The sequence below is a fragment of the Anomaloglossus baeobatrachus genome, chromosome 9, assembly GCF_048569485.1.
Source record: "Anomaloglossus baeobatrachus isolate aAnoBae1 chromosome 9, aAnoBae1.hap1, whole genome shotgun sequence".
Classification (NCBI taxonomy): Eukaryota; Metazoa; Chordata; class Amphibia; order Anura; family Aromobatidae; genus Anomaloglossus; species Anomaloglossus baeobatrachus.
In genome coordinates, this window is record NC_134361.1 from 190,648,535 (window position 1) to 190,676,119 (window position 27,585).

The 27,585-nt window shown below is 46.0% G+C and overlaps 1 protein-coding gene across 1 annotated transcript in view; it reads right to left on the reverse strand.

Annotated features, from left to right (window-relative positions):
• Positions 1–325: 325 nt before the first annotated feature.
• ARPC5L (actin related protein 2/3 complex subunit 5 like) overlaps positions 326–27,585 on the reverse strand; it is a 42,142-nt gene continuing 14,882 nt past the window's right edge. Inside the window, exons 2-4 of the mRNA XM_075324132.1 lie at positions 7,486–7,557; positions 3,589–3,765; positions 326–1,725 (exon numbers count right to left, since the gene is read on the reverse strand). Coding sequence (XP_075180247.1) covers positions 1,663–1,725; positions 3,589–3,765; positions 7,486–7,557 — 312 coding nt within the window. The 3' untranslated portion in view covers positions 326–1,662. The remainder of the gene's footprint in view (positions 1,726–3,588; positions 3,766–7,485; positions 7,558–27,585) is intronic.

Genomic DNA, 27,585 nt, shown 5'->3' on the forward strand with positions numbered 1-27,585 from the left:
CAAATTATATATTTTGTATATATAAAATATATATTTTGTATATATAATATATATTTTATATATACAAAATATAATATATATAACAATATTTTATATATAAAATATAATATTTTGTATATGCAGTATGTATGCATGTATAGTATGTATGCATGTATATATTATACCTAAAATGTATATTTATTTATTTATTTTACAATATTCTTCGGTAATGAGAAGAGGCACAGATTTATTAACAGAAAAACTCACAGTGGCCAGACGAGGAGCTGGCAGGAAGAAAAAAAAAAAAAAAAAAAACCATTCTGTCTACAAACAAAACCATTTGCAATCAGTGATCCAAGAGATTTATTGATGTAGCAGGCACTTTACAGATAATCCTTCTCTGGACAATAAACCCACATTCAGTATTGTATGAAAGCAGGTCTGTCCAATGGATGGTGTTGGCCCCAATGCAGCCTGTGGCCCCCAGTTGTCACTGGTGCACACACCACATACTAGACAACACTGCTCTTCAGGAATATCCCAAAGTCTAAGCCCCTGCTACCGTAAGAGCAACATTGCATGTTCTTTGGGAAGGGTTGTTAGATATAGGTGAAATGGCTCAGAACAACCTACCGGATGAGCCGCCACCGCCTCCTCCTCCGCCTCCCAAATTCAGCACACTGCCTGCAGCAGGACAATCCTACCCAGGTCAATGTATGTTACTGGGTAAAACTAAATAAATATTCAAGGGTGAATCATGCAATGTTGCTTCTAAAGGCAAAAAAATACAAATTATCAACCAATTAACACAAAGATAAAACAAAAAGTATTTCCATCACTTCACTCATGGAAGCGGTCAGTTTAATAAAGTTTACAGGTATCAGTAGAGCAGTGGGCACTGCAGGAGAGTGGTCGTCTTTCTCCAAAAAACACTCACCATCGGGACAAAGAATACCAAACCGCCCCCAGCGATACTGCAGGTTTAATTTAGAAACATCACAAAACACATATCGGTTTTTTTTATTTATTATTATTATTTATTCCCCCAATCACTACAAGGCTTTGAACCCTTTCTGTGCCGCAGACGCTGGCACCTCCCTCCCATGGAAGAACGACGCCGCGCTGCCACAGCCTCTGGGGCAGAGGAAAGGGTTAAAGCCGTTATTTCAAGTAAGACCAAACTCGAGGAACTCCTAAAATCCTGTATGTACAAGTTAACAAATAAAAAGCCACCAGTCCTATGACCCAAGGATTGGGGTCTGATGCTAATCTTGCTGGCGTGTTACCGTGGGAATTCTAGAAGGGCACGGAATTTTGGGACTTGGCGCAGCCTCGCTACGTAAGCGCTGCCTCTTGGCTTGGTCGGATTTGGAGGTGGCTCTTGGCTTGTTTTAGGCATTTTTTTTTTCGCTGCTCGCCCGTCTTAAAGAATATTCCTCATCTTTGTCAGTTTACATTGCCTTGCTAAGGAGGACTGGTGCTTGAAACAAAATATACCCCATTAAACAAACATACATTCATGTCTCGTCCACAGTCAGTAATAAGAAGCATTCCCAATTGAATTTTCCAAAACAGTTTAATTTATAGCACTCTGCAGACAGATGGGCCTCTGCATCCACTCTTCCTTCACTGCGCTGGAGCCCCGGAACATAAACATTTCTCCATTCAGCTTAATACAGTCTTTTACACAGTTTTCCGTGAGGTCAGAACTCGAACTATGGAGCCAAGGCCTCCTATTACAAATGCCTGTGGGGGGAGGAAAGAAAGACCATGTTATAGCACTCTGGAGCAGAATACAAGGCAGACAGATCAGACACAAGATGCTAAAATAGTAACCCAAACCTTCCGACTGTCCTGGATTTAGAGGGACAGTCCTGATTTTGAGGAGCTGTTCCAACTTCAGCTGTATCAGTCTCCTCAGGACACAGATAGTGCTGGATATATGAGTGGTGCACAGAGCACTGGATCCCTAGTCCACCGTTCAGTCTTTGTAGAGACTGAAGATCCTGCTAGGACCTCCTGGTCTTGTGACATTCTCATGTGACCTTAAGGTCCTGCTGGTGGGAACATCCACTCTCTACATAGTGTGTTTTTGGGAAGACAGTGGAGACAAGAAAGAACTGAGCTGTGATGGTATGTACACAGATGTGCCTGTGCAGACTGCCACCGTCACAGAGCTGGGCGCGCGCAAACTGCCGCCGTCGCAGAGCTGGGCGCGCGCAAACTGCCGCCGTCGCAGAGCTGGGCGCGCGCAAACTGCCGCCGTCGCAGAGCTGGGCGCGCGCAAACTGCCGCCGTCGCAGAGCTGGGCGCGCGCAAACTGCCGCCGTCGCAGAGCTGGGCGCGCGCAAACTGCCGCCGTCGCAGAGCTGGGCGCGCGCAAACTGCCGCCGTCGCAGAGCTGGGCGCGCGCAAACTGCCGCCGTCGCAGAGCTGGGCGCGCGCAAACTGCCGCCGTCGCAGAGCTGGGCGCGCGCAAACTGCCGCCGTCGCAGAGCTGGGCGTGCGCAAACTGCCACCGTCGCAGAGCTGGGCGTGCGCAAACTGCCACCGTCGCAGAGCTGGGCGTGCGCAAACTGCCACCGTCGCAGAGCTGGGCGTGCGCAAACTGCCACCGTTGCAGAGCTGGGCGTGCGCAAACTGCCTCCGTCGCAGAGCTGGGCGTGCGCAAACTGCCGCCGTCGCAGAGCTGGGCGCGCGCAAACTGCCGCCGTCGCAGAGCTGGGCGCGCGCAAACTGCCGCCGTTGCAGAGCTGGGCGCGCGCAAACTGCCGCCGTCGCAGAGCTGGGCGCGCGCAAACTGCCGCCATCAAAGAACTTGGCGCGCACAAACTGCCGCCGTCACAGAGCTGGGCGCGCACAAACTGACGTTGTCACAGAGCTGTGCACGCGTGCAAACTGCTGCCATAGCGGAGCTGTACGGAAACTGCTGCCGTAGCTGAGCTGTGAGTGTGTACTGTTGTCATAGCTGAGCTGTCTGAATGGAAATTATCCCTAAACTATCACGTCAATGCCGCATGGAGGAAGCAGGAGAGAGGCACAATTTATAATGTGCTATTTATGCAAAAAGGTATCTAAAAGTAAAAATAAAAATAAAAAATTCTAATAATGAGCAGCTCATGCATGAACACCTACTGATTAGAGCTGGTGCAAATTGTCCACAGACCACGTCGGTAATCAGTGGACACTGGACGGACCGCCTTGAGAACCGCTTCTTAACTGACAACATCCGCGGCGCTTCTTTAATTAGCTGGCCTGGGGCAACACCATCATTGCGGAGTGCCACATATGCAAGATTGGTGGCTAATCAAAAGAACAGCTGCGGACGTCATCAGGGGTCGGGGCACATTGATTATCGCTAGTTCTACCATTAGCAAAAACGGGGCAAAATGCCTGGTCAGACATCTTCACGTGGGTGACGTGTGAAATAACCTTCATACTTGGAAATAACGTCTCTTTTCTATCATAATCTCCTCCGTCACTTATCTGTTTACTTCCCTGCACCATTCAAATTCCGTCTACCCACGTGACCGCTGCAGCCAATCGCTGGCCTCAGTGGTCACATATTTACTGTGCCAAAACTAAGGTGGTCTCATCTAGGTGACGTACCTTTTCGTGCCATTGTAGCAATATAGCACTGCTGTTCTCTGTGGGCTTTTCAAAGCCCTTGTAGATATATTTCATTAGCAGGTCGATCCCATTCCGATCCAGTGTTTTTACCGCTTGCTCGATCTCGTTGCTTTTAAACGATGTCAGGACCCTCAGTACTGTTGCCTGGGTACGTTCCTGCGGTCAGAAAGTGGCAAGAGCGTCAGGACGGAGACAGGAATAAGAAGACAAAGCATCTCACAACATTCCCTGCCTGGAAAGACCCTCTGTACTTTCAAAGTCTAACGTTCCTCTGTCATTCCTCCTGGAAACGAGTGAATACATTTGTAAACTGGGTATGAGTTATGATATGTGATAGCCTAACCCTTCCTGAGATTTGACCATGTTCACACGCGACATCTTTGTCAGTTTATCTTGAGAGCATCTTAAAATGCACCAAAAACGAAATGCGGCAAAAACGCAATGCTGGAAGGGCTCAAAAATGCGTTAACGCAAAAAGAATTGACATGCTGCATCTTGAAAATCGCAGGCAAAATAAGATGCCCAGTGTGGACAGCAAAATCAAAATCTCAGACTTTGCTGGGAGAAGGAAATGCATTTTTTTTTCAAGGATCTTTGTGACCTCAAAAGCGCACCAAAAGATGTCCTGTGTGAACTTAGCTTTAAAGGGAACCTGTCGCCAGATTTTTCACTATTAAACTAAAAGTGTCCCCTTCTGCAGCTCCTGGGCTGCGTTCTATGAAGGTGCACCTTGTGCCCCAACTCCCCTTGCAGACCCCAAAAATAACTTTATAAAACATGACCCCCACGTATGCTAATTACCTGAACTAGTCAGATGGGCGTCCTCTTTTTCGGCTTCTGACGCTGTTCGCCGTCCTCCTTTCTTGATTGACATGGATGACGCCTCCGTCATCATGCACGTTGCTCTTTCAAATCTTGCGCCTGTGCAGAGTCATGTCCGCAGGCGCAGTTCGCTCTGCTATATTGAGGCCAAAGTAGAAAACATACTTGCCCTCGTGCGCGCGCGCCGGTGAGCTATTTCCGCAGGCGCGTGATTATGGTTGGTGCTGTGCATGGCGTCACTGCGTCATCCTCGTACCCTACCATAATCTCACGCCTGCTTACCGACTCGCATGTTTTTTCACAATATGGCAGAGCGAACTGCGCCTGCGCGAGCGGACACTACTCTGCACTGGCACGAGATTGGAAATAGCAACGAGTATGATGACGGAGGCGTCATTCACATGAATCAAGAAAGGAGGACGGCGAACAGCGGCAGGAGGGGGGACAGGAGCCGAAAAAGAGGACACCCATCTGACGAGATCAGGTAATTAGCATAAATGGGGGTCAGATTTTATAAAGTTATTTTTGGGGTTTGCGAGTCTGAGAACAAGGTGCACCTTCATAGAACGCAGCCCAGGAGCTGCAGAAGGGGATAGTTTAATGGTGTAAAATTTGGTGACAGGTTCCCTTTAAAATGTCCCATTAAGATTAGGAGTAGTAAATATCAGATCATTTCTGAAAAAGATTTGGGGAGGTGGAGCCCCCTCTCCTGAGCAGTCACCCCAGTCCTTCACACTCCTGGCTTGGCTGAGATTCCACAGGCCGGTTGCCCCATTACAAGGAACCTTCGAGGAGTACCAATACACCTTCTTTCTCATCACATGCCATTAGACAGGGCTTGTGATGACACCTGTGGGACATCAATCAAGCCAAGACTGGGATCGGTCAGTGTGACTACTCCAGATAGTCAGGGGGGCGGAGCCTAATTACAGCTATTTAAATATGGCGCTTAAAGTTCTGTAATCAGATACTGTCCTGACAGCAAGAGTGATGGTTTGAAGTTCCTAATCCTGTTTACAGGGTCCCTTTAAAACACAAACTATGTTAGAATAACAGAACCTTTCATTATACAACAAGGAAGTGTCAATTATCAAAATAGGACAATCCCTTTAATTTGAATAATCTTTATGTATATTAGAACCTATCGAAACTTAACTTCCTCAATGGGAACCTCACGAGGATGTAGCAATATAAAAGGAAAGGTATGGCCATTATACGTATACCTAAGGTGAAGGAATCCGATCTCCAGTTCTTGTGTGATCAACCTTTAAAGTTTTCTTCTAATGACGGCTCAATGTCTCAGAGGGGGTCGGGCGGGTGGGGTCTTTTTTATTTTTCTGGCCCTTGGCTTGCCTCGTGTCTATTACTGATTTAAGCGACCTGTCATCCCTGATTCTAATTGGAGGTATTTGCCATTATTATTACACCTACTACACTGTGTGCAGAATTATTAGGCAAATGAGTATTTTGGTCACATGATACTTTTTATACATGTTGTCCTACTCCAAGCTGTATAGGCTGAGAGCCAACTACCAATGAAGTAAATCAGGTGATGTGCATCTCTGTAATGAGGAGGGGTGCGGTGTAATGACATCAACACCCTATATAAGGTGTGCGATATTATTAGGCAACTTCCTTTCCTTTGGCAAAATGGGTCAGAAGAGAGATTTGACGGGCTCTGAAAAGTCCAAAATTGTGAGATGTCTTGCAGAGGGATGCAGCAGTCTTGAAATTGCCAAACTTTTGAAGCGTGATCACCAAACAATCAAGCGTTTCATGGCAAATGGCCAACAGGGTCGCAAGAAGCGTGTTGGGCTAAAAAGGCGCAAAATAACTGCCCATGAATTGAGGGAAATCAAGCGTGAAGCTGCCAAGATGCCATTTGCCACCAGTTTGGCATATTTCAGAGCTGCAACGTTACTGGAGTATCAAAAAGCACAAGGTGTGCCATACTCAGGGACATGGCCAAGGTAAGGAAGGCTGAAAAATGAACACCTTTGAACAAGAAACATAAGATAAAACGTCAAGACTGGGCCAAGAAATATCTTAAGACTGATTTTTCAAAGGTTTTATGGACTGATGAAATGAGAGTGACTCTTGATGGGCCAGAGGCTGGATCAGTAAAGGGCAGAGAGCTCTACTCCGACTCAGACACCAGCAAGGTGGAGGTGGGGTACTGGTATGGGCTGGTATCATCAAAGATGAACTTGTGGGACCTTTTCAGGTTGAGGTTGGAGTGAAGCTCAACTCCCAGGCCTACTGCCAGTTTCTAGAAGACAACTTCTTCAAGCATTGGTACAGGAAGAAGTCGGTATCGTTCAAGAAAACCATGATTTCCATGCAGGACAATGCTCCATCACATGCATCCAACTACTCCACAGCGTGGCTGGCCAGTAAAGGTCTAAAAGATGAAAAAATAATGACATGGCTCCCTTGTTCACCTGATCTGAACCCCATAGAGAACCTGGGTTCCCTTATAAAATGTAAGATCTACAAGGAGGGAAAACAGTACACCTCTCGGAACAGTGTCTGGAGGCTGTGGTGGCTGCTGCACGCAATGTTGATCGTAAACAGATCAAGCAACTGACAATCTATGGATGGTCGGCTGCTGAGTGTCATCAGAAAGAAAGGGGGCTATATTGGTTACTATTTTTTGGGGTGTTTGTTTTTGCATGTCAGAAATGTTTATTTCTAAATTTTGTGCAGTTATATTGGTTTACCTGGTGAAAATAAATAAGTGAGATGGGAATATATTTGGTTTTTATTAATTCTGCACAGTAATACTTACCTGCACATAGAGATATCCTCCTGATCGCCAAATCTAAAAAAAAAAAAACACTCCAACTGCCAAAAATATTAAGCTTTGATATTTATGAGTCTTTTGGATTGATTGAGAACATAGTTGTTGATCAGTAATAAAAAAAAATCCTCTAAAATACAACTTGCCTAATAATTCTGCACACGGTGTACATATTGGGATAGGAATAACCCTTTTAAAGCTGCCCCGTTTTCTGAAAAATGAATGCTGGATCCTGGTTGGCGCAGGGGACTCACCTTTACTATTTGGTTTTTGGAGTTGACGGGAGAGTTCCGGAAGGCAGCGTGGAAGGCGCGGAGCAGGTCCCCTGTACGGAGCGCTGTTAAGGATGATATAGTGAAGAAATGGAAGCCACACATGTCGGGGGCAGGGAAGACATTGAAAAATATGCAATTAGGTTTGGGGCTCAAGGTATATGAGATCTAGTCACAACAGTGGCAAAAAATGGATTAAGTGTAGCTTACAACTTTTTTTTTTTTTTTTAACCCCGTGAACTATGACATTGGTTGGTCCTAGATCTCACCGATTGTTTCTAATTTCTGACACACCCCCAGTACTTTCCCATGTAAAAACAAAACCCCGCGGCCTCTCCTGCTTCTGAAAGTGCCGGCCGCTCATTAGGCTCATCTCATATTCACTTCACCCACTCATTAGGCTCATCTCATATTCACTACTTCCCGCGCCCACCGGCGCTATGATTGGTTGCATTTTGACAGCGGTCAGTCAGCATGGGGGCGTGTCTGACTGCAACCAATCATAGGCGCCAGTGGGCGGGTCTATATAGTACACTACAATAAATAATTTTGATATCCAGCCAAGATAAAGCCTCACAGCTAGGGGCTGGTATTCTCAGACTGGGGAGATCCACGTTATCGGGAGCCCCCCAACCTAAAAATATCAGCCAGAAGCTGCCCAGGAATTCCCACATCCATTAGATGCTTAAGTCCCGGGACTTTAACAAGCTGATCCCAATTGCCCTTGTGCGGCGGTGGTCATCGGGGTAATAAGGAGTTAATGGCAGCCCATAGCAGCCACTAAGTCCTAGCTTAGTGATGGCAAGCGTCTATGAGACACCACTCATCACTAATCTGTAAGTGAAAGAAAACAAACACTGAAAAATCCTTTATTTGGAATAAACGACAAAAAAGCCCCCTCTTTCACCACTTTATTAACCCCCCAAACACCCCTCCAGGTCCGACAATCTACACAAGGTCCCATGATGCTTTCAGCTCTGCTACATTTGACACTGAAATCAAGCACCAAAGGACAAGACTCTCTCTGTGAGCTCCATATATCAACTGAAGTGAGTGGCGCTATCAGCGGTGACGTCACTCAGGTTAGCCGCTGCCACAGCAGGAGTCCTCCACCTGTGACAGTAAATCACCCAAGTGACTGAAGTGAGCAGCACGATCAGCGGTGCCATCACTCAGGTGATTTCCGGTCACAGCTGGAGTCCTTCTCCTGTGACCGCAAATCAGGCTGTGACACAGAGATAGAGCCGCGCTATGAGCATGAACGCGGGTGAACCTGACATCACAACTACGGGCCCCGCACTACTGCCTGTGTCGTGGCACTGATGCCAGAGGTTCACCAGAGTTCATTCTCATTGCGCGGCTCTGTCTGTCAGCGGGCAGTTGGTGCTGCTGTGACAGGACAGGGATATAGCAGAGCTGAATCACCGTGGGACCTCGTGTGGATTACTTCGGACCTGCAGGAGTGTTTAGGGGTTAATAAAGTGGTGAAAGAGGTTGTTTTTTGTATTTGATTCCAAATAAAGGATTTGTGGGCTGTGTGTGTTCATTTTCTTTTCACTTACAGATTAGTGATAGGGGCGGGGTCTCAGACGAGTGCTATCACTTATCTAGGACTTAGTGGCTGCTGTGGGCTGCCATTAACTCCTTATTACACCAATTTCCACCGCACCAGTCCAACAGGAAGAGCCAGGTCCAACGCCAGAATTGGCGCATCTTATGGATGTGCCACTTCTGGGGGCAACTGTGGGCTGCTATTGTTAGGCTGAAAAGGGACAAATAACGATGGCCCACCCTAATAATATTAGCCCCAGTTCTCTGTTGCACCTTGGCTGGTTTTAGAAAAATAAAAGGGACCCCACGTTTGTTTTTTTTAAATAAATCAAATTAAAAAAAAGTGTTGGATCCCCTGTATTTGTCATAACCAGCCAAGGTACAGCAGACAGCTGAGCGTTGCAGCCTGCACCTGCTGCTGTTCCTGTGCTAGATATGAAAAATGGGGGGACCCCACGTCGTTTTTTTTTTTTTTACAAAAAAAATAAAATAAAAACACAGCTAGCCAAGCTGGCTATCCTATCAAGTAATTCTGTTATTTCTATCTATTCTGGCTATCAATTATCCTATCCTATCATTTCTCCTTTAAAAAATGCACTGACAAAAACGCAAACACGCATGCGTTTTTACCACTTTTTTTTGTCATGATACGCGGTGCTTACAGTTGTCAAGTCTGCCAGAGGGTGCATTTTTTTGCAAATCAAGAACACAGCGTGTGCACATACCCTTATGAGGGGGAAAATCTGAGTATATAATGGTCACATACTGCAGGTCAGCCACCCTATGGTAGGTACATATATAGGTACACCTGGCTTCTTACTATAGGAGACGTCATAGTAAGACACTGCCGAGTACATGATTCAAGGGCATCGCCATACGTGACATTCCTCCCTTATCTAAGGTACACAAAGGTCAGGAGTACGGTATCATTCCTCAACCAACCAGATGTCATGTCCAACCCTGGTAGGTAACACAATGCTCAGGTAATTCAGGAGAACCTCAATTTTTGGAGGACAATGCTATAAAAAGATCTATGGTAATAGTCTAGTAATCACATAACCCCCCGAATAGCCGTCTGTTCAACCGTTCATCCCACTGCCGAAAGTGCAAAGATGAAGCCGTTTATTACCATATAAGTCCTTTAAAGTGAATCGGTCAGCAGGTTTTTGCTATATAATTTGACAGCAGTAAGGCCAGAGACCCTGATTCCAGTGATGTGTCACTTAATTTACCGGGTGCAGCAATTCTGCTGAAAATCTAGCAGAGCTCAGTTACTGCCCACACGACAGTTTTCTGTGTGCACTGTATAGTGACAGAGAGCTGCCAATCAGTGGTGGGGGTGTGGTTGGAATAGGAGGCACCAGACACCTAGTCCTGTAATGATAATCTCTCGTTGATAAAACACTGATTGTATTGAAACAGTAAAATACAGCCTAGCTGGAATCAGGATCTCTGCCCCTACATTACATATCAAAAACCTGCAGGCAGATTACCCTTGAGTTACCCCTATGCCATATCTGGAATCCAGAGAGTAATAATGGAGAAGGGGTTTTATGCCGCGCTATTCACCAGGCACAAGGACGAGAAGATATTCAATGTTCCTTTATTGTAGCTTGAGTCTATGCGTTTCAGGAGCTCTGCTCCCTTCATCAGGACATAAGGCACAAAATTAACATATCAATATAGATAGAGATATGTTAATTTTTCGCCTTAGTCCTGATGAAGGGAGCAGAGCTCCTGAAACGCATAGACTCAAGCTACAATAAAGGAACATTGAATATCTTCTCGTCCTTGTGCCTGGTGAATAGTGCGGCATAAAACCCCTTCTCCATTATTACTCTCTGTTATCTACCATGGGGGCTGCAGCAGAATTCACCTTAATACCACATGCTTATACAGGAGTTGTGACTGGCACAACTCCTTGAGGTGAGTGTAAATCTTTCACTTCTCTCGGTATATACCGGGTAAGACCCTATTGTGCTTTCTATTTCCACAGTTGTTTTATATCTGGAATCCAGGTCATTCATATATATATATATATATATATATATATATATATATATATATATAAAATAATATATTATAATATATTATAATATATTATAATATATTATAATATAATATAATATAATATAATATAAATATATATATATATATATATATATATATATATATATATATATATATATATATATATATATATATATATATATATATATATATATATATATATATATATATATATATATTCACACACACACACATTTATATACACATATACATATACAGATTATTTATGTAACTGTCGAAATAAGCTTATAAAGAGTCTGAAAATTTTACTGAATTTCGGTCTGGAAGTTGCTCTTTTTCTACATTTCTGGGTATTAAAAGGTTAACTGATGAAAACCGAAATCGCCCTTTCAAATTATTTACGAAGGTATCATCTACATTAAAAAGCTTGTGCGTACATACATCACCTATTCACAGGTCAGATTACTGTATGTCTGACCACTTGGCCCCCTTCTCTAGTCACCAGGAAATACCTTTTGAGAGGAAAAAAAAATAAAGTAGTGAGCATGTGCGACCACTGCTATAGGTGTGGTGGTCGCACATGCTCACTACTGCTCCATTCACAGAGGACATAAGGTGGAAATCTCAGTAGCCAGACCCCCCCGCAATCAGCCTAACTATTGGACAAGTGATAAATATTTAAGGGTCAACCCATTTAGGCCTCCCTTTAGCTTAATTTTAGAAATGTTAAAGAGTTTTTCACTTAAAAAAATGGCTTCCAAATAACAGCAATCATGTAAATAAGAAATTAGATCATACTTGCACCTCCCCGAGCCCAGCGTTGGCTGACATTGACAGCATACATCAGCACTGCAGCCAATCACTGAGCTCAGCGTCTCTGTGGATGTATATAACAGGAGCCACCGAATTCAGTGACTGGCTGCAGCGTACAGCAGCACTGCAGCCAATCACTGAGCTCAGCGTCTCTGTGGATGTATATAACAGGAGCCGCCGAATTGAGCGACTGGCTGCAGCGTACAGCAGCACTGCAGCGAATCACTGAGCTCAGCATCCCTTTGGATGTATATAACAGGAGCCGCCGAATTCAGCAACTGGCCGCAGTGTACATCAGCACTGCAGCCAATCACTGAGCTCAGCGTCTCTGTGGATGTATATAACAGGAGCCGCCGAATTCAGTGACTGGCTGCAGCCTACATCAGCACTGCAGCCAATCACTGAGCTCAGCATCTCTGTGGATGTATATGACAGGAGCCGCCGAATTCAGTGACTGGCTGCAGCGGTGATATGCGCCATAATTGTGAGGTCACGGCTGCAACCAAAATACAGAGACAAGAGCAGCGGAAAGCGAGGGCTGGACCTGAAGAGGGCGAGCATTTTGGTTATTTTACATACTGCTCTATGGGATCCCCTAGGTCACCTTTTAAAGGGGTTGTCCACAGGGACTAAAGAATCATATGAACTTGGTCCTCTGCCCTAAAGATCCTCATCAGGCTGCAGGTGCACACTCCATTCACTGTCGACCGTAGTCAGTCCTGTAGGTTATGAATGAAAAAGCCGGCATGTGTGCCCCCACCCCTTCAATCCATTAAAACTGAGGCCACAGAACCACCAATAATTCAGTGTATATGCTCTGTACACTTTGGCAAGAAATACCGAGATTACAGCTCTGAAGCCAGAACACTGTTAGGCTATGTGCGCATGTTGCGTTCTGTGCAGTGCGGAAAAGAACGCACCCTCTGTCAGACTGGACAAATGGAAACACTGCGTTTGTCAAAAAAATGCATCCAAAACGCATGCATTTTGGATGCTTTTTCCATGCATTTTGGATGCATTTTTTTGCAGTGCGTTCCCCCGGCAATTCAGCTCTGCTACATGCCGGCTGACAGCAGACACACAGAGCCGGGCGATGAGAATGAACTCGGAGGAACTTCACCTGACTTCATTGTCATGCCACGGCTGTCTGTTTGTCGCGTCCTGATTAGCGGTCACCCGTGAAGGACTCACCGGTGACCGCAAATCCTCTGAGTGACTGAAGTGAGCAGCGCGATCAGAGCTGCCGTCACTCAGGTTACCCGTGGCCAGCTGGAGTCCTGCACCCGAGACCGCAACTCACCTGTGACGTCATCGTTGATCGCGCAGCTCACTTCAGTCACTCTGGCGACTTGCTGTCACAGGTGGAGGATCCAGCAGTGGCCGCAGGTAACCTGACTGACGTCATCGCTGATTGTGCGGCTCACTTCAGTTGCTGCGTAGAGCTGATAGAGAGCGGTCGTGGTCTGTGGCGCTGCGGGATGCGCTGCGGGACCTCATGTGGATTACGTCGGACCTGGAGGGGTATTTGGGGATTAATAAAGTGGTGAAAGAGGGTGGTTTTTTTTGTCTATTATTCCAAATAAAGGATTTTTTCGGGTGTATGTGTAAGGTATCTCTGGGAGACGCCTGCCATGATTAACGTAGGACTTAGTGGCAGCTATGGGCTGCTGCCATTAACTCCTTATTACCCCAATTGCCACCGCACCAGGTCAATTCGGGATGAGCTGGGTAGAGTCCCGGGACTGTCGCATCTAATGGATGCGGCAATTCCGGGTTGGTGCAGGCTGACATTGTTAGGCTGGGGGGCTCCCCATAACGTGGATCTCCGCATCCTGAGAATACCAGCCTTCAGCTGTGTGGCTTTACCCTGGCTAGTATCAAAATTGGGGGAAACCACACGTCGTTTTTTTTTTTAATTTATTTATTTTACTGCTCGATATAGACTCGCCCACCGGCGGCTGTGATTGGTTGCAGTGAGACAGCTGTCACTCAGCGTGGGGACGTGTCTGACTGCAACCAATCATAGGCGCCGGTGGGCGGGGAAAGCAGGGAATACCAGATGGAATAATGAGCGGCCGGCATTTTCAAAAGAGGAAAAGCCGCCGGAGCTTTGTGACAGCCGTGCAACGTCGCGCCTATGATTGGTGAGTATGAAAGAGAGAGGGAGAGACTGACCGACGGACAGAGAGAGACCGACCGACATAGAAAGCGACCAACTGACAGAGAAAGAGACCGACCGACAGAGAGAGACTGAAAAGACCTGTGTTTGTCAAAAAAAGCATGCGGAACGCAGCAAAAATGCAGTCCAAGTGCATTTTGGTTGCATTTTGACCCACATCATTAATTTCAATGGGTGGAGAACGCAGCTACAACGCACAAAAGAAGTGACATGCTGCTTTCTTTTTCCCGCAGCGATTTTTGGCATCAAAAATGCAGCTTGTGCATTGATTTTTCAGACTTCTCATAGACTTTGCTGGGGAAGCAGAACGCATGCAATTTGGCACTGAAACGCTGCAGATCAAAACACAGCGTTATTGCGGGGAAAAATGCAACGTGCGCACATAGCCTTAATGCAGTTTGGGACTGTTACACAGACAGGAGTAGCACAAGATAAATAATGTAATATATTAACTGAGGTTCTCGATACTCCACAAAGAACGCATTGTATGGGATAATCACACATTACTGGAGCACGCACGTTCCTACACTGGGATACTGGAAAAACAACGATCATTTTGGAAGTTCTTATAAACAAGAAAAACCTGTTCACAGGATAAACATTGACGCCGCGGCCAGTAAATGTATCAGTCATTAACCATCATTACACTGCGCTGGTGGAGCGCACACAGTGCAGCACAGACCGGGGTGCAGAATACTACAACCTGTCACTACAGAAATGCAAGATCTAACATTTAGGCTATGTGTCCACGCTGCGGAAAATGCGCGGATTTTGCCGCGGATTTCTCGCGGAAAAGCCGCGGATTTCCCGAAAATCTGCAGCTCAGGCACTTCCCAGCCATTTCTATGGCATTTTGGAAATGCTGTGCCCATGCTGCGGATTTTTCCGCAGCGGATTTTGATCTGGAAAAATCTGCAACATGTCAATTATTGTTGCGGATTTTCATGCAGATTTTGGCTTTAAAATTGGAGGGGGGGGGAAAAATCCGCACCAAAATCCGCGGCAAATCCGCACCTTTGAAAAGGTGCGGATTTTGATGCAGGAAAGCTGCGGATTTTGATGCAGAAAAATCCGCAGCTACATTCTCTCGTGGACACATAGCCTAAAGGGAATATGTCATCTGAAAACAAACTACTAGTTATAATGTTAAATAAATATTATATAAATATATATTAAAAAAATATATGTTCTTCGATCTGCAAAATCAGAGGTCTTCTAATTTTCACAGTTAGGTATACAGTGGATAAGCACAAGATCCACCATTCACAATAGGGGATGTCACAGCTCACCTCCTCCTCCTGTACAATGCCTGAAAACACATCTATATACAGTGGATAAGCACAGGATCCACGATTCACAATAGGTAATGTCATAGCTCACCTCCTCCTCCTGTACAATGCCTGAAAACACATCTATATACAGTGGATAAGCACAGGATCCACCATTCACAATAGGTAATGTCACAGCTCACCTCACCTCCCTTCCCTCCTGTACAATGACTGAACACCTCTAGTAGATAACACAGGATCCACCATTCACAACAGGTAATGTCAAAGCTTGCCTTCTTCCCATCCTGTATAATGACTGAGACTTCTATATACCTAGACCATAATGACCTTTATATACAGTAGATAACACAGGATACACAATTAACAATTAGGCGAGGTCACAGCTCACCTCCTCCTCTACAATAACTGAGAAGAACTCGATATACAGTAGATAACAGGATATATCATTCAGAATAGATGTCACAGCTCGCCTCCTTCCCCTCCTGTACAATGACTGAGATCTCTATATACCTATACCATAATGACCTCTATATACAGTAGATAACAGGATCCACCATTCACAATAGGTAATGTCACAGCTCACCTCCTTCCCCTCCTGTACAATGACTGAGATCTCTATATACCTATACCATAATGACCTCTATATATAGTAGAAAACACAGGATACACAATTAACAATTAGGTGAGGTCACAGCTCACCTCCTCCTCTACAATAACTGAGAAGATCTCGATATACAGTAGATAACAGGATATATCATTCAGAATAGATGTCACAGCTCGCCTCCTTCCCCTCCTGTACAATGACTGAGATCTCTATATACCTATACCATAATGACCTCTATATACAGTAGATAACAGGATCCACCATTCACAATAGGTAATGTCACAGCTCGCCTCCTTCCCCTCCTGTACAATGACTGAGATCTCTATATACCTATACCATAATGACCTCTATATAGTAGAAAACACAGGATACACAATTAACAATTAGGTGAGGTCACAGCTCACCTCTTCCTTTTGTACAAAGACTGAAGACCTTGATATACAGTAGATAATGTCACAGCTCCCCTCCTCTACAATGACTGAGATCTCTATATACCTATACCATAATGACCTCTATATACAGTAGATAACCCAGGATCCACCATTCACAATAGGTGATGTCACAGCTCACCTCCTCCTCCCTGCACACTGATCATTGTCCCGATTAGACCATGCTCAGCAATGTCTCCCCCAAACAAGTGGGGTCTGAGTTAGTCGATATCTACTAATATCCATGTGGAAAGCTGGAATTAGTAGCCTACTGGCCAACGTGAAAATTGCAAGATATTTTTTTTGTGTAGCAACATGAAGAAAAAGAAAAAACATGATTTAACCAACAGGTCATTTTTTAATGACACAATCCCTTTAAACAACTGGCCGAGCTTTCCCCGTACCACGTGCTGACTAGCGGGGAGGCTTTTTCCTCGACATCAGAGCCATAAATAGAGCCGATAGGTCACATCCCGCGGGTCGGTGCATTATGCACTACAATGGTGCTGGGACTTCCTGCTGGTAGAGAGGAGGCGAGAGCTGCCACACAGGGAACACGGTGTACACGGATCCTTTCACCTATTTTCTTATTAAATCGTATGAAAACCCAAGTAGTACTGAATGACAATAGCACCCAGGACGTTCCTCGCACGGCTTCCTCAGCATTTGGTTACGGTGAAACCTCGGCTCGGGCACCTGCAGTCTCATTAATTGTTCACACTAAGGCCCCAGATAATCTCATGTAGGAAGAATAAAACCCCTAATACTTTCCTACTAATAACATGAGGACTGATTTTGGGGCAGATTTCACATAATTTTACCCTTTTTCGCACACTTTTTAGTCCTCTTGAAAGACGTGAACCTATGATCTCCTGATTGAGGAAGTATTGTAAAATTACTGGCCATAGGTTGGGCTTCATAAAAGTAATCCCATGGCAGACAAGGGCCTAAAGAAGGCCTTGATAATCAATCGGCATGTTGGTCCTCGGGGGAGCTGATGGGCTCCGGAGTGATGGAGACTGTTTAAACGCTGCGGTCACACTTGACAGTAGCATTTAAGAGGTTAAACTGATATGACTGGAGCTAGCTCCAAATCACATCAGTTACTAGCTATGACATCCACATTGTATGGAGCGGGCCCAGCACCTGAGCACGCACAATACAGTGAAGGCGTACGGCCATTGTACATGTATGACAGCCATCGCTGAGGGCTAAAAGGATTATTCCCAATATTAAAAGCTATAAACAGGTGGCTGTTGACAGCGGTCTCCAACCATTTCATAGACAATAAAAAGGTGCTGTGAGGGGCATGAGCAACCACGGTTCGATTCTGCTGGAGCATTTGGGATATCGGTGGGGTCCTAGCAGTGAAACTGGCACTGATCTGATCACAGTTATCACCCATCCTGAGGACAGGTAGGGCACAGCGAGGCCAGGGCGGCGCGGAACGCAGCGAGGCCAGGGCGGCGCGGAACGCAGCGAGGCCAGGGCGGCGCGGAACGCAGCGAGGCCAGGGCGGCGCGGAACGCAGCGAGGCCAGGGCGGCGCAAAACGCAGCGAGGCCAGGGCGGCGCGGAACGCAGCGAGGCCAAGGCGGCGCGGAACGCAGCGAGGCCAGGGCGGCGCGGAACGCAGCGAGGCCAAGGCGGCGCAAAACGCAGCGAGGCCAGGGCGGCGCGGAACGCAGCGAGGCCAAGGCGGCGCGGAACGCAGCGAGGCCAGGGCGGCGCGGAACGCAGCGAGGCCAGGGCGGCGCAGAACGCAGCGAGGCCAGGGCGGCGCGGAACGCAGCGAAGCCAGGGCGGAGCGACACAGCATCACAAAATCCCACCAAGCTCAGATCAAGCATAACCATCAATGTGAAAGAAGTCATGAAATATCGCCTTTACCGTGCCCAATAACCGAGTCATTATCATACTCACGGCACAATAAAGGTTTCCTGGATTCTGTCATACTTCTAACCTAAAACTGTGATCTGAGCTCATTTATATTTATACCTCACACCATAATGTGAGACTGCAGCTGCCTCAGCCAGCTATAACCATGTACGCAGTAAAAACAGTTTCACCATTGTGACGCTGGGGAAAATTCCAACCACTGATTAACCACAAGGCTTCATTCACACAGCGGTCCCACAAGCCATTCTCTATCAGGGCGGAAAGTGAAAATACAGAGCGGCAGCTGTTTATAGGAGGTGGGACGGCACAGAAGACGCCTTCAGCCCAATCACAAGTATAGCAAGGTATATATCTACTGCATGGCCTCTGTGCTCTTCCAGGAAATATACGTACAGTTCACACACACACACCACACTGGCTAGGTCTAAAAAGACAATGCTTCTCGGCAGTCGCTCTAGGTATATGGGACGTAAAATGAATCGATCACCAGGATTTTGAGTATAAAGACAGACCCTGATTTCAGCGATGTGTCACTTAGGCTAAGTTCACACATCCTGTGTTTTCAATCCGTCAGGTCCGTCAGCAACGGATCAGTCATTTTCAAGATGTCAACTGATGCAACTGATGTGTTTTTCACAGGATTCCTTTCACAGGAATCCTGTGAAAAAACGGATCAGTTGCGTCCGTTACATCCGCTGTGCGTCCGTTTTTTGACGGATCAGTCATGATCCGTCTGTGTTTGGGACAGCCCAGTGGGCGTGCCAAGCATGCTGGGCATGCTCAGTAGAGCATGACGGAATCCTGCGCTGGATTCCGTTGTAAGACGGATTACGACGGAATCCAGCACCATAGACATGCATTACAAGCTTGACGGATGGCGACGGATTCCTGCGCGGCGCGTTAATTTTGACGGCCCGAAAAACGTTACATTCTGCGTTGCTCCCTGCTCGGCGGTCAGTCAAAAACGACGGACCGCGACGCAGCGGATGCAACGCAGGGTCATCAGTCGCAATCCGTCACTAATAGAAGTCTATGGGGAAATACAGGATTCCTGCAAAATATTTTGCAGGATTCCGTAATTCCTCAAGGCTACGGATTGTGACTGATGCAAAACAACTGAAGTGTGAACTTAGCCTTACTGGGCCACTTGCTGCAGTTTTGATAGAATCACTCATCGGCAACAGATCACTAGAGGACTAGTAAACCTGCTGCCAGGTAGTCCTCCATATTCATGAGCTCTGTATAACCCCCACCTCCACCGCTGATTGGCAGCTTCTTGTATACACTGTGCATAGGCAGAATGCTGCCAATCAGTGGTGTGGGGTGGGTTATATGACATTCAGCATTGAGAGAACTGGTACAGCTGCAGCAGATAAATCAGGGATTTACCTACAAGCTCTAGAGAAGAGCGCGGCACCTACAAGCTCTAGAGAAGAGCGCGGCACCTACAAGCTCTAGAGAAGAGCGCGGCACCTACAAGCTCTAGAGAAGAGTGCGGCACCTACAAGCTCTAGAGAAGAGTGCGGCACCTACAAGCTCTAGAGAAGAGTGCGGCACCTACAAGCTCTAGAGAAGAGTGCGGCACCTACAAGCTCTAGAGAAGAGTGCGGCACCTACAAGCTCTAGAGAAGAGTGCGGCACCTACAAGCTCTAGAGAAGAGTGCGGCACCTACAAGCTCTAGAGAAGAGTGCGGCACCTACAAGCTCTAGAGAAGAGTGCGGCACCTACAAGCTCTAGAGAAGAGTGCGGCACCTACAAGCTCTAGAGAAGAGTGCGGCACCTACAAGCTCTAGAGAAGAGTGCGGCACCTACAAGCTCTAGAGAAGAGTTTGTAAGCGCTACCCGTATTCCTTTGGCAAAAAAAAAGTAAACAAAATAAAAAAAAAAATGTGTTATCTTGAGAACAAACTTGCTTGCTTTCTCTACTTTACTATTTTAACCATTAACGGACATGAGGATATCTTTTAGGCTATGTGTCCACGGGAGAATGTAGCTGCGGATTTTTCTGCATCAAAATCCGCAGCTTTCCTGCAAAATCCGCACCTTTTTAAAGGTGCAGATTTGCCGCGGATTTTTTTTTTCCCCAATTTTAACCCCTTCAGCCCCCGGGCACTTTCCGTTTTTGCGTTTTTGTTTTTTGCTCCCCTTCTTCTGAGAGGCGTAATATTTTTATTTTTCCATCAATCTTGCCATATGAGGGCTTGTTTTTTGCGGGACGAGTTGTACTTTTAAATGAAACCATAAGTTTTACCATATAGTGTACTGGAAAACGTCAAAAAATTTCCAAGTGCGGAAAAATTGCAAAAAAAGTGTGATCGTACAATAGTTTTTGGGATATTTTATTCACTGTGTTCACTATATGGTAAAACTGAGGTATCTATGTGATGCCTCAGGTCGGTGCGAGTTTGTAGACACCAAACATGTATAGGTTTACTTGTATCTAAGGGGTTAAAAAAATTCACAAGTTTGTCCAATAAAAGTGGCGCACGTTTTTCGCCATTTTCCGAAACACGTAGCGTTCTTATTTTTAAGGATCTATGGCTCAGTGATGGCTTATTTTTTGCGTCTCGAGCTGACGTTTATAATGGTACCATTTTTGCGCAGATGCTACGTTTTGATCGCCTGTTATTGCATTTTGCGTAAAACATGCGGCGACCAAAAAACGTAATTTTGGCGTTTGGAATTTTTTTGCGACTACGCCGTTTACCAATCAGATTAATTGATTTTATATTTTGATAGATCGGGCATTTCTGAACGCGGCGATACCAAATATGTGTATATTTATTTATTTTTTAACCCTTTAATTTTCAATGGGGGGGAAAGGGGGGTGATTTGAACTTTTAGGTTTTTTGTTTTTTTTTTTTTAAACTTTTTTTTTTACTTTTTTTTTTTATTTTACTAGTCCCCCTAGGGGGCTATAGCGATCAGCAATCCGATTGCTGATCGCTATCTGCTGATCACAGCTATACCTCTGTAATCAGCAGATTCAGTCACTTTGGTTTTCCCTCTGCTCTCGGCCGAGGGAAAATGAAAGTGAAACATCGTAGCAGCAGGCGTCATCACATGACCCTGTGCTACGATGGCAACCACCGATAGTCACGTGATAACACACGTGACTTCCGGTGGGGGCGGCGGTGAGTAACAAACATGGCCGCGCGCATTTAAATCTTGCTGCCAGACTTTGGCAGCAAGATTTAAGGGGTTAATGGCCGCGGGTGGAAGCGATTCCACCCGCGGCTAGCAGGCACACATGTCAGCTGTTGAAAACAGCTGATATGTGTGCCGATCCACGCCGCCTGCCCGCGGCAGGGGGCGGGGCTTAACGGGACACGATCCTGGACGGATAGATCCGTCCAGGGTCGTGAAGGGGTTAAAGCCAAAATCCGGATGAAAATCCGCAACAATAATTGACATGTTGCAGATTCTTCCAGATCAAAATCCGCACGAAATCCGCTGCGGAAAAATCCGCAGCATGGGCACAGCATTTCCAAAATGCTATAGAAATAGATGGGAAGTGCCTGAGCTGCAGATTTTCGGGAAATCCGCGGCTTTTCCGCGAGAAATCCGCGGCAAAATCCGCGCATTTTCCGCAGCGTGGGCACATAGCCTTAAAAAGGAGCTTCTTTTTTTTTTGAGGGCCAATGCTTGTTTTTCAATCATCGGCCCATGCAAGCATTCCTCCAACCACCTAATGAACCTCAGGTGGTTTATCCTGGCTCTTAAGTGCAGCCGATTGTTCTTTCCCATCATCGGCCTGTGTGAATGGGTGTGAACACAAGTGATTGTGCAGATTTAAGAATTCGGGATATACAGTAAAACCTCGGTTTACGAGTAACTTTGTGTGCGAGTATTCCGCTATACGAGCAAAGCTTGCTGTAAATTTGTAACTCAGTTTATGAGCAATCTTTGCTGTCCGAGCAAAAATACTCACCGCGCACACTTCCGGTCCCGTACGTCCATCGCGCTCTGACCCGCAATTGCAGTCAACAGAAACACAAAAACACATTATGCTCACCTTACCTTCTGTTTCCTCACCGGCCTCCTGGTGCTTGTAGTTCGCCAGTACAGGATGTGTATTGGGTAACCATCGCGACTGATGCCGGAACGTCCGCTGTCAGCCGCTTCTCAAAGGCAGCATGCTGACCAATCAGAGGTAAGCGGCTCCTGCCTTTGACGTCAGCGCTCTGGCAGCGGAAGCTCAGACATCGGTCGCGATGGTTACCCGATACACATCCTGTACTGGCGAACTACAAGAACCAGGAGGCCGGTGATGGAGCAGAAGGTAAGGTGAGCATAATGTGTGTTTGTGCGTGGAATGGCACAATAGAGGACCAGGATGGGACATTGAACAAGTTGTGGAAGGAATTGTCTGAGCTTGCATTATTTCCTATGGGAAATTTTGCTTTGCTAGACGAGTAACTTGGTTTACAAGCACAGTCCCAGAACGGATTGTTCTCGTAAACCAAGGTTCTACTGTATATCTAAAGGCCCATTAGATTGGACGGTTTGAGACCTTTAATTTGCCCTTTGTTAACGGACTCAAACCGTCCAATCTAAATGGGCCTTTAGAGAGAGAGATAGATAGATAGGTAGATAGGTAGATGACTCCTAAAATACCCATGCCCATCCTTCTCTCCCTCGCCATCTGGGAAACGTTAGGAGGGTCCCATACATAGCATATGATTGTCAGGACTGCCTGACTTTTCTCTAAGGCCGGATTTAAATGCCAGTGTATCACGATTAGGGTATGGACCACGGACTGGACATAGGTCTCCGAATTCAAAACTTGATAGCCACAAAGGCCTATATTACAATGACTAGTCCGAGCAACATTGGACCATCTTTCACGGGCTTCTAAATTTTTAGAGAAAGGGGTGAAACAGAACAGCACAGCCTTCTACAATCAGTCGGATCAAAGAAGGACTACAAAGTGCAGCAGTCACTCTCATACACCCAGGATGCCCATCCTGTACACAAATCACTTACTGGTTACACAAAATAAAACAAAAAATACAGGGCTTTATTAGATCTTGCCAGTTCTATTCCTTCGTGTCGCCCCGTTCTCCCAGCATATTGTCAGGGTTCTTATGTCGCAGCCGTGGGGATACGCGGACAATCCACGGCAGGCTCGGGCTTAATACTTCCCCCAGGAATACAGATCTCGCCCAGTCACAATCCTATATTTAGTGCTTAGGCCGATACATTTCTAAAATAGGGAATTTGGAAAGAAAACTTGGCTGTGACGTAGCAGCAGGTATGTATAAACCAGAGGCCGGCGAGAGCTCGTGTAATGATTCACTACACAGGAACGTAAAGGAAAAAGAGCGAGGGGAAGAACTATACAAAGCGACAGCACAAAGTCAGCTTGTGTGTATAACACCAGATTCCAGGCCACAGCTCAGCAGCTCCACTTACTATCACCCAGTGACCGATATCCCCTCAATCTGCTCCTTAGGCAGGAAAGTAGAGGTCTACCGTTCTGTGGGCCGATGACTAAAGAAATGAATGATCCTGGCCCAAGAAAATGCACAGATATGGGGTGCTGCGTATCAAGATGCTTACTGAGTAACAAAGTAGGGGCTCTTAAGTTTGATAAGTGACAATTAACGAAGGGTCTGTATTCTGGCTGGACTTGCCTAAACGTAACATCGCATGCCGGTCCTTCATAGTTAATAGGGTGCCAGAGACAACGCATTGACTAGTAGGTTGGTTATTGAACTACTATAGAAATAAGGGCTATTTCAAAACACGGCAATCACAAACAAGTCTCAAAATTGACAGCAGGTCTCGAGAGCAAGAACCAACATCCTCATGGATCTGCAGGTGTAATATGGATACAGCCACTATATGGGGGCAGGAATTAGCCCTATAGAAAGGTCTTGCCTGGGAATAGAAATAAAGGCCACTTTACACACACAGATAAATCTGCGGCAGATCTGTGGTTGTAGTGAAATTGTGGACAATCAGTGCCAGGTTTGTGGCTGTGTACAAATGGAACAATAAGTCCATGATTTTACTGCAACCACAGATCTGCCAAACATTTATCTCTGCGTGTGACGGGGCCTTAAGGGTCAGTGCAAACTGAAAGTTGGGATACTAGTGATGAGCAGTTGGATGCCCAACTCGAGTACCCAAGAATATTGGGAGTCAGTGGGAAACAAGGATTTTTCTGGAAGATTTTTGTTGCACGTGCAATGCAAAAATAACTACCAGATCACAGGGTGGGGGTTCCAGCTACCGGGACCCTTCTCTGATCCCCGGACCACTTAAGAATGGAGCGATGGCTGAACATGCATGGCCCAACTCCATTCATTCTATATGGGACACAGCTGTGTACAATGGCTCTCTGCTAACATCTACAGTAGGTGCAACAATATTTACTAAAAAAAAAACAACCTTTTTTTTTTACAACACTGAGAAAGCACCCTTCGGCTATGTATGCACATTACGTTTTTTTGCAGCGTTTTTGGGATCAAAACTGCATAACTTTGCTTTTCCAGCAAAGCCTACGAGTTTTCATTTTTGCTGTCCGGACACAACTTTTTTTTTAGCTGCGTTTTTGAGCTGGGGAAAAAAAATGGTCATGTCAATTCTTTTCTGCGTTTTATTGCTTTTCCACCCATGCAATGTATTGGGAAAATGTAGCAAAACGCTGAGATCAAAAACGCACCGAAACACCGCAAAAACGCATGCGTTTGGGCATTTTTAGCGGCCAAAAATGCTGCATCTTTGTAGTCACAAAAAATGGCAAGGTGCACAACACATAGCCTAAAACCATGATCGCATGATGTAAAAACGTGGTAATATTAGACGTTTCGGAAAAATTGTGGCAAAAAAACAAAACAAAGCAAAACATAGCTGCATTGTGTGATCATCGCCTAAAGGCCCCGTCACACGCAGAGATAAATGTTTGGCAGATCTGTGGTTGCAGTGAAATCATGGACATATTGCTCCATTTGTACACAGCCACAAACCTGCCGCAGATTTCTCTCACAATTTCACTGCAACCACAGATCTGCCGCAGATTTATCTCACAATTTCACTGCAACCACAGATCTGCCGCAGATTTATCTCACAATTTCACTGCAACCACAGATCTGCCGCAGATTTATCTCACAATTTCACTGCAACCACAGATCTGCCGCAGATTTATCTCACAATTTCACTGCAACCACAGATCTGCCGCAGATTTATCTCACAATTTCACTGCAACCACAGATCTGCCGCAGATTTATCTCACAATTTCACTGCAACCACAGATCTGCCGCAGATTTATCTCACAATTTCACTGCAACCACAGATCTGCCGCAGATTTATCTCACAATTTCACTGCAACCACAGATCTGCCGCAGATTTATCTCACAATTTCACTGCAACCACAGATCTGCCGCAGATTTATCTCTGTGTGACAGGGATCCATCCATCCATCCATCAAGTTTTTTATTTATGTCTGAAAATCTAAACAGGAGTATGTGCACACCATTTCTTTAAAGGGAACCTGTCAGGTCCAATATGGAGCCAGAGCCACGAGCAGTTCTGGGTGTATATTGCTAATCCCTGCCTAACCGTCCCTGTATACACTAGCATAGATAAAGAGATCTATAGAAAAGATCTTTTATCGTATGCTAATGAGTGCGGGGACTAGTCCCCTGGGCGTTAGTTCCTTGGCTAGTTGGCTTCATTAGCATGTTAGTATACCCCTGTGGGTGTGCGATCATACTAATGAATGTGCAGCGTCAGAGGACGATCTCACTCACCTCTCCGCCGCCATTTCCCAGAAGACATACAGATAGGGACTCTAGATTGTGAGCCCCAATGGGGACAGTGTTTCCAATGTATGTTAAGTGCTGTGGAATTAATAGCGCTATATAAATGAATAAATATTATTTCACTTTCCACTAAAGTACAATTTTCAGTACTTCATTTTAGAACATAATCTACTACAATTTTTTTTTTTTTTAACCAAGTAGTATCCTGGACAGGAATATCCTGCTCCACCACGTGCCACCCGCCACCAATCTGGGGGCTTAGATACACAACGATACATGTGAAAAGTTACTGAGCAGAGATGCAAAGTCAGTGGTCGCAGGAACGAAAAAACGCATCTGTAAATTATATTTTAGACATGGCCACGGTCTCGGAAGGAAGTACCGGTGTGACTAAGAAGCCAATGGTGGCGTCCTCAGGTTGTGGGGAGGAATGTAGCTACAGACAGGATTTTTTTTTTTTTTTACACAACCCATTCAAAGTCAAACATAATCAGGGTGTGGTGGGCGAGCGCCCTTCATTACAGACGTCCCTCCCAGTGGATTACACAGACGTCCATTCAGTGGCACCGGCGTGTAACGTGTGCACCTCGAAAACAAGGTGTAGAGACTGGAAACGCTCCGCTGCACTCATTCAACTGCTTTCTCTCATAAGAATTGCATCTTAAAGGGAACCTGTCAGCAGAAATTTTGCTTTAAACCTAAAAGTTTCCCCCTCTGTAGCTCCTGGGCCGCATTCTGGAAAGGTTCCTATAGTTTTTGTGCCCCCTTTTAGCCCAAATTAAATACTTTATAAAGTTGTACCTTTTGGTATGCAAATCTTCTAAATTATCCATGGGGGCGGGCTGTCTGGTGTCCGTTACTGTCCCTCCTGCTAATTTACGCCATTCCCATCGCTCCATTTCACACCTCAAGACGCCGCCCAGTGCACCCGAGGTCCCACGCATGCACCGTGCGACTGTACCGGGACTGTGCACTGTGTGACCACTGGTGACGTGTTGCGCAGGCACGAGATTATGGGCGGCGTTGTGATTGTCATCAGCAAGTGCCCGCCCATAATCTCGTGCCCGCGCTTTCCCCTCTGCCTCCAGCGTTATGCGCAAGCGCTGGCCAGATGACCCAACGTCACCTCTCGTAACCGGTGGTGTCCTGCTCCGCTCCTCCCATCTATTTCCTGCTCCAGGGCAAGATGGGAAAGAGGTGACGTCGGGTCATCTGGCCAGCGCTTGCGCAGAACGCTGGAGGCAGAGGGGAAAGCGCGGGCACGAGATTATGGGCGGGTACTTGCTGATGACAATCACAGCGCCGCCCATAATCTTGTGCCTGCGCAATCACGTCACCAGCAGTCACAGTGCACAGTCCCGGTACAGTCGCACGTCGCATGCACGAGACCACGGGCGCACTGGGCGGCGTCCTGAGGTATGAAATGGAGTGTTGGGGGACGGCGTAATCATATTTTCCTAATATTCATGGCAGGTATGCAATTCATTATTCACATGTTCAAATTAGCAAGTAGCATTTT